An 8,553-nucleotide genomic window follows, 5' to 3' on the forward strand; every position below is an offset into this window, starting at 1 on the left:
AAGTTCTATGTAGTCAACACCACAATAGCTATTGGCCAAAACATATCTGAAAAGCACCATGGTACAGAAGGACTACATTAGGCAATATGCACATATACTCCTTAGAATAAATGTGTTACTTCAGTTACAAAGGCATGAATAAAATGGCTAAGAATTTCATAAATACATTTTGCTTTATATAATCTCACAGATAGAAGTATTGTATGGAGAAGTAAAACTCCTGTTTATTTATGGCATACTTTGCAAAGTGATAGGCAGGAAGGTTGCTGAAAAATAGAACTAAATCTTTAGCATCTGCTCAGAAATTTAGACATATAGCTTCTCTCATCTAAAGCCCAGAGCTCTTTTCCAGAAAACTAATTTTCAAAAGGATTCAGACACTTTCTCAATTTTCACATCAATATTTCCATAAAGCCATGGTTATCATGAATAAGCTTGTCTATGGTAGCAAACGCTATCATGTGATAGTGTGATAGTGTCTGATAAGCATCAAACCGCTGTTCTTTGCAGAATATGCCACGTTTCATGAATTAAGTCCTTTATCAAGATCAATTCACATATTTGTGCCTATCAGCAACATTAATAACAAATATAGTAACAATCTTTCTCTGCTGCTGTAGTCTTTGCTCAACATTATTTTTGTCATCACTTTTTCCACATTCTTTTCAGAAAACAGAATTGGGATAAACAGTGAAATAGCCAAATATGGGAATAATGCCAATTATTAATTGTGGTGAATATAAAAAGGGAGCAATAAAAACCACCAAACAACTCTGAAAGAAGAAGAGAATATCTTCCTTAATGAAATCATAGACCCGGCATCACACAGTCCTACTGTATTTATAAATACCAATAAAAGCTGAAACTGCCAAAAGAAGCTCATATGCTGAACAGACAACTTTGCCACACAGGCAATGATGCAAATGCATCCAAGAGGAGAAAAATGTAGAAGAAAGTAGTAAATGAAATGCATAACATAGTAAATTCTGCACAGCACTTCTGCAATAACAATTTAGCAATAGCTACTTTGAAGAAAGCAGGGGAAAACAAATTAATTCTTGCCCAGAGGTCTAACAGAACACATTAGTGGATTGTTCATAGAGCTACATCCGAAATGGCTTGTTCCGACGGCACAGAGAAATGACTTTAATTTCTTATTCTCCTGAAGTCTGGAAAGAACTGGATATAATCTTAAAAAGAGAAATAGAGCAACAATAACATTAAAGTAAAAGGCCCTATAAAAAATGGATCAAGCAGGATCTCCCGCTCCTCTTTTGCCCATGTTCTCAAATACCAGGATCAATTCTTAATTGATGGCTTTGAATGGGCATCCAGCAACCATCCTTCCTTAATGCCAGCTATCATAACATTTAGAGCAAAGGGTCATCTATTCAAGAAATACATGTTTGCTGATGCTGTTTTAAAGAAAGTCACACCAATAAGCTGAAGGGAAGCACTTAAACATTTGGATTCAGAGACCACTGAAACTGTGGTCTCCACTGCTTGCAACCCTACATGATTCGAGATCTCGTTATTTGAGGGACTGCCTTCTTCCACCTTCATTTGTCCATCCAAACAGGTCGAACAGGGTCAAACTACTTCCAGATCCCATTCTTATGTCATCTGACAGGACCTTGGGAGCAGGCATTTTCAGCCACTGTCCGCACATTTTGGAATTCCCTCTTTTTGGAGATCCGCCCTGCTTGTTCTTTCCTAAGCTTCAGGAGGACAGTCAAGATCTGATTGTTCCATCAAGCACAGGAGGAGAGTATGTTGTGACTAAAGACTGGAGTCTAGCAAGCACATGACTTTGTATTTCCTGGTTTATAATTATTAATGCTGGTAATTTTTGTTTACATCTGGGGGTTTATTCATTAATTTGTGGGGCTATTCTTTTGTATGATTATTTTGATAGTTAGCTGCCCAGAGCCTAAGGGAATGGATGGCATACAAATAAAGTAAGTAAGTAAATAAACAAATAAACAAACAAGCAAACAAACAAACTTTTAACAGCAACACCTTATTCTGCTGGTACAGGAGGAAGGCATCAATCCTTTGGAGAAAATCATTCAAACCGGGAAAAAAGTTTTAAGTTGGTTAAACTGGCTTGGCTGAAAATTCAGTTTCTTCATTTAATAAACAATACTGCTTTATGAATAAAACATTAAGTCAAAAGATTTTAAATTTTAAATTTGTTTTTATTAATAATCTCCATTCTGCTCACAGTCATGCAAAAAGCTACCACATTTCAGAAATTTCCAGAAAATATTTAAAATGTGGCAATTTGTGAATGTGAATTCTAACAGTAAGACACTCCACCTAGTTTCTGCCTAAATTAGCACCAACAGAATTTTGTTCTTAGAACTACAAATACTTCATATTTCACTGTATGCCATAGAGAGACAAAGAAGAAATAAAAAACTAATATTCATTCAGTGGTACTTCTGCTGTGCACAGTAAAAGGCTTTTAAAAACTCATAATGGCAGCACAGCTCCATCTAGAACCAAATTTGATACCTATAAGAAGAAAGTAATTTAAATCAAATACAGTAGAAGCTATTTTTTCTCCTCTCAACTGAAATTATCTAAGGGGGAGCAATAATACACTGAATACTGGAATCATTTACAACATGGCTCCTACTCCATTCTAAATGAGAGATCCCTTTGATGCTTCAGTTACAGATACTGTATTTTGCCAAGCTAACTGAATATGCTATTTCATTCACATATTAAATTGCAAATTGTTTTGACAGCAATTACTGCAGATTTGTTGCTTCTTTTGATTTAAGAAAGCATGAGAAATCTTCCATGCTTTCAGAACTCCAAGAAGCTTTATATAACAACACTTAAAATGAGTTGATGTACTTGTGTCAGTTCTCTTAAATTGTCATTTGGACATAAATGCAAAAGACTTACAGACAAAACATCAAGCAAATAATAATACATCTGCAGCCAAGACTAGTGTTAGGACCAATTCTGTGAGAGTCATTTCAAGTCAAATAGTTTGCACTAGGAAAAACTTGTAATGCCAGTACGTAGACTCAACAATACTGTACACTGCCAAGCTTTTCAACCCCTTTTTTGCTGTAGTAAAACTGCCACAACCCTCATGGAACTATTAAAAACACGTGTTGCACTACCACAAATTACAGCTTGAATTTTGCAAAACATCTTAATATATTAATATTTATATTTATATATATATATATATATATATATATATATATATATATATATTAAGAACATATATTTAGCAAGAACAAACTAACACAGCTTGGCAGTCCCAGCATGTACTTATCAGTGTGATCACAGTGGCTAAAATACTGTAGATTTATTTATTTATTATTTATTTATTTAATTTGTCACATTTATATCTCACACAAAGTGACTCTGGGCTGATACTTCTTCTGTGGCTTATAATGTTACTGTAGGTAATTTATTCATGCCTTTTTATCTGAAGGATGGAATCTGGAATCCTGGCTATGGCACCCAGGAATCGTAAGACATTCCTTCCTCAGTATGTCTCTAATTCAATTGTAATTTTGTGTAAATTTAATTTTGTGTCCCTTTGACAGCCAGTCTGGGCTGGAAATAGAATTACCAACTGCTAGAGTTCTTCTGATTGTTAGTTATTTTGGAACCTATGAGTACCAAAACAGTACAGTTTTCTGTAATGACTTCCATCCAGATACATCTTAACTTTGCTATTCCCACAAGTTCCTTTCCAATGCACACTTCCTGTCCACACATTCAGCAGGTACATTCTAGAATACTGAGAGAAAGTATAAAATTTGAAAAAAGTAAGTAAAATTAAGCTAACAAAACAAGGCAAAATTTGATGAGAAAAACATTGCTACATGAGTAGCAGGGGGGCACACCACCTCTTAAACTCTTTAAAAATGCTAGGGAATATTACGAAATAGTGCAAGCGTGAAGAAGATGGGGCAATCACATCACTAACCATAGTTATGTATCAAGCTATTTTCAGCAGACGCCTGCAGTAACTGGCGCAAATATATAACACAGGAATTAAAAGGTGGTTTCAATATCACTCCTTGAAGGAGGACATTATGTATACAGTATCTGCCAAGGAAGGAATGTTGACCATATGTACTAAATTAGAAATAAATGTACATTTGCCAAGCAAGAAACTACATAGTTATACAGCAAGATGTAAAATACATCAGACCTATGTAACAAACAACTAAACCATTCAGAAAAGTATTCTGACAAATGTTACTAATACAGGCAAAGAAATATTTAAAGGTCTTGAGAAATGTGCATAAATGAAATATATTTTACTTTAATTTATATAGAGGTAAAACAGTCTGATTGGCAATAAAAACCCAGATGCCACTACTGCTACATCATTCAAGCATGGCTGAACTGATATTCTCAAACTGCAGCTATTTGACTTTGCTCAGAACCCTACTGAACAATTGATCAGGGTTTTTTTTAATCAGAAAGTACTTTCTTTCCAAAAAGTATCGTTACATTATTTGTTTTCTATCTTCAATAAAAGCCTTACTTCTTTTGCCTTAATGTTTGCTTTTTGTAGTATTTCACGGCATATTTGTTGTGTTTTAAGGACGCTATGGTTATGTATGTCAGAAAATCTCAAAACCTATTAAAGACATTATTTCCTTCTTTAGAAACAAATCAATGTGCATATAAAACACACAAATAAAGGTCAGTTCTATCATCTTTATCAAGAGTTTTTTCAGGTATTAGGTGGTCAAGAAAAATGCAGACATTTAAATCAAAGTTTCTGCAACAGATGCATACAACCATTTTCTTTTTGTCCTGAATTAGTTTTTAATGCTAGAAACATTTTTCAGTATTACTATGTTTAGCAGAAAGAATATTACTTATAGCACAGTAACTAACACAGGGACTTGTCAAAAATTGCTTATAAAACACAAGGCCGTTTTACATTTTACACTAAGCCATTCTCTAAAAATAAATCTGCCTCACTGTAAATCTGCAGGGAGGTTCCCAGCAAAATAATGTCAGTCCCAAGTTTTTTCATATACTTTTGTTTGTTTGTTTTCTTTAGTACAAGGTAGATCTTTACTATAATTAACAGGCATGTGGTGCTACTGAAATTATGTTGCTGCTGTTTTTTTGAAGCATTTCAAGGTTTCTGCATCCCTGATAGGCCACTTCCCATCTACTGAGATGGGCAGAGAGAACAGATGTAATACCAGATTCTTTGGACAGCTGATTCAATTTGCAGATATCTATCCCCTGCTCTCCAAGACTCTTGCACACTTCTGTACTTCACAGCAAGGCAATAAATTACCACATACCTGTACATTTCCACAAAGCACAGACGAGGCATTTAGCTTTGCATAGTGTCTTCAGGCTTTTGTTTTCTTTTTTTCCTTAATAACACAAGTTTTTTTTTAAAAAAAATCTTTGATTTCGTATATAGTTTTTTAATCGCTTATTTTTGAATGCCACCTTAAGCCTTGAAAAAGGAGACTGGCCATGTTTCAGACAGACCTCTCCTGCTCTCTGTTAAGTCCAGTCTTTACTTGTTTAGAGCTGCCAAGACCACACACACACACAAATACACCAGGAACCCACTTCCATTATCTACAATAAAATGCTTCCAAAAACCAGAGCCATCCCTACCAAGTGAGTTTCCAGCAGTTCACATCATTCATCCACCGTATTCCAAAGCCAACAGACATCTGGTTTTGAGGTTTCTAATGACAATATTGCAGTACAATTTGATATTACTTCACACAAGCACCAACTGCTCAGAGAAAAGCCAGCTGCAGGATCTCCAATTAAAATCTTGCTTGATAGTCTAGGTAAATCATTTGAAATCTGCTACCGCTTCCTTTCTGTTGCCAAGAAAACTGTCTGGTGTTCATGAAATCACCAGGTGCCAAGCCTGACATAAAGAGATTTATTTTTTTCTATTACCAAAGCCTTAGTAATTTATTACACCAGATTCTGCATATGTGAACACAGTGGAGACAACTTGCAACTAAAAAGAATCAGAGTTTGTCTTTATCCAGTCTATTCTAGTCATCTTTTTCAAGTTCAGGTTGTTGGCCCAAATGCCTTAAATAAGGTAGAATCCTCCCACCAATACTAAGAAGATTTGTTTTGATGCTAAATTCAATCCCTGATAATTAAGAGGATCTCCAGTGTCAAGACTGGGAAAAACCCTGAGCCGCCCCTTCCCAGTTATCCGTAACAATACCAGGCCAGATGAACCAGCACCCTGGTTTAAGGCAATTCAGTAGGTTCAATAAAACAGTAACACCCTTATTATCTGTGAGGGCCCAGGCATCTCTTCTGAACCCCAGAAAGGGTACATTTTCTCTCCCCAAAAACTCTAAATCGTTCTAAATCATGGAGAACATCTCTCTTTGTGGTCACTAAGAGCCGGCAATGCCTTGATGTGGCACATCATCCGATCAAAACGTTAACCTTCCCTGACTGAGTCCCAAACCATCCAGAAGTCAGTTTGGAAAGTCCATCGGATGGATCCTCGAGGCGTATTAGCAATAAGCCTCGTTTATTTGCTTTTTTATACATTAACCCTCTCCGACCAAGCCCCAAACCACCCACAAGCCTACCTGGGAAGTCCATCGGATTCTCGAGGCACGTTAGAAACGAGCCTCGTTCCCTGCTCTCTAATGGGGGAAAGGGAATTAAAATAAAGCCAAGCCACCCCAGAGCAGCGGCGGAGGGGGAAGGCGCGCTCCAGCTCCTGAACCAGGGTATAAAGTTCAACGGGGGCTGTCGCCCGACCACGAACGGGTGGCAAGCGACCCTGCAGCCCCACGGGGCTCCGGACGGCGCTCTGCAAACCCAAAGCAGGGCGCGACCGCCCCCCGCGATGGGCTCCGCGGCCACGGATCCGTCCAGGGGCCGCTCCTCTTGCAAACCCTCTACGAGAGGACCTCGCAGCCATACGGCCCCGGCCGGCAGCCGCTCCGGGAGAGCCAGAGGGCGCACGGCGGGCCCGGGGTGCCCCGAAGCCCGCTTCTCCTCCCAGCCAGACGCGCGCAAGCCGCTTGCACGTCTGAACGCGCCTCCGCGGTGCGCGCCAGGCAGCAACGATCGGGAGGCGCCCGATCCGTCCGCCCCCAGCCCGGCTGCAGAGCATGGGAGCTGGGGTCCCCTCAGCGATCCCCCTCTCCCTCCCCCCCCCCCCGCCGCCCTGGCCTGCCCGGATGGACGCACCTGCTGCTGAGGCGGCGGCGGCGGCAGGCCCAGGCGGCTCGTGCCCGCCGTCGCCCTCCTCCTCCCCGAAGATGAGCCTGAAGTCGAAGTCGTCGTGGGCGCCGCCGCCGTTTGCCGCAGTCATCGGGGGGCGGGTGAGGTGCCCGGACCCCGCCGCCGCCGCCGCCGTCGTGGTCGTCGTGGTCGTCGTCGTGCCGGCAGACCGAGCGAGAGGGAACGGGCGGGCCGCGCTGCCCCGTCAGGGCCGCCTCGTCGCACGCGCGGGGGGCGCTCGGCGGCCGCTCGACGTCCTCTCCGCTCCTCAGCGCCCGCCTGTCACTCACCCGCCGGGGGAGGGGCGCGTAGACCCCGCCCCCAGCCCGTTAGCAGCCGCTCGGCCGCTGATTCGCAGGCCCGCGGGGAAGGGGGCCTCCAAGCGCGGCGGGGCAGCCCGCACCTCCGGTTCTCAAACGCAGCGCGGGGCTCTCGCTTCGGTCCGCTCTGGGGGGCGGTCGCAGCGGGGCCGAGGGGGAAGAGGGGTGCAAAGGAGTGCCACGCACGGGGGCGGGCGTGTGGCCACATCTCCGGTTCTCTCTCATGATGGTCAGTGCGTCCGTCGGAAAGGTGCTCCCGGGTGCCCCCCTACACCAGTGTTTCTCAAACTTGGGAACTTTAAGATGGGTGGACTTCAACTCCCAGAAGTCCCCAGCCAGCCATGGCTGGCTGGGGACTTCTGGGAGTTGAAGTCCACCCATCTTAAAGTTGCCAAGTTTGAGAAACACTGCCCTAGACGAATAGAGCTCTTCTGCTACACTATCAAAGCCCCCGGTTATGCCCCCCCAACCCTCCTCCCCCACTACCCTCGGCTGCTTGCTCTGTTCTCCCAGCCCTCGGCTTTTTTCTAAACGGGACTCAGCGCTTTGCAATGGACTCCCAACACCCATCACCCGGATGCCTGTAAGTCGGTGGCCCGGCTTTCAACAATGCAGCATAACCCTAGGGGAAGGATTTGAAACCTATCGCTTTGCCCATGCAGCGGCTCATTCACACAATCAGAACCCAAGAGGGTCAGCAGGTCACAGAATCAAAGGGGCCTGAGAGGTCATCTAGTCCAACCCTCCTCCCGCGGCAGAGATTTTCATGTCGGACAAATGGCTGTCTGAGCTTGGCTTAAAAATGGAAGGCTGCAACTTATTTGACTGCCTTTAATCTCATTATTTTTTCTCTCTTTCGCAGGGGGCATGGGTGTTGAAGTCAACGTCCCGGCAAACAAAACCGGGGCATGGAGAGAAAGCCAAAACCCGACAGAGCCTTTTTGATTTTATGTGGATTTTTTGCACAAAGTGTGTAAAAGCAACAGAACCATCC

The 8,553-nt window shown here is 42.4% G+C and overlaps 1 protein-coding gene across 1 annotated transcript in view; it reads right to left on the minus strand.

Annotated features, from left to right (window-relative positions):
- Positions 1 to 7,513, minus strand: part of NFATC3 (nuclear factor of activated T cells 3) — a 56,464-nt gene extending 48,951 nt beyond the window's left edge. The window contains exon 1 of the mRNA XM_088135977.1: positions 7,207 to 7,513. Coding sequence (XP_087992103.1) covers positions 7,207 to 7,330 — 124 coding nt within the window. The 5' untranslated portion in view covers positions 7,331 to 7,513. The remainder of the gene's footprint in view (positions 1 to 7,206) is intronic.
- Positions 7,514 to 8,553: the final 1,040 nt, after the last annotated feature.

Source organism: Python bivittatus, unplaced genomic scaffold (genome assembly GCF_059951505.1).
Source record: "Python bivittatus isolate LINGU-HERP-01145 unplaced genomic scaffold, Pbiv_v1 ctg000190_np1212, whole genome shotgun sequence".
NCBI classification, from domain to species: domain Eukaryota; kingdom Metazoa; phylum Chordata; class Lepidosauria; order Squamata; family Pythonidae; genus Python; species Python bivittatus.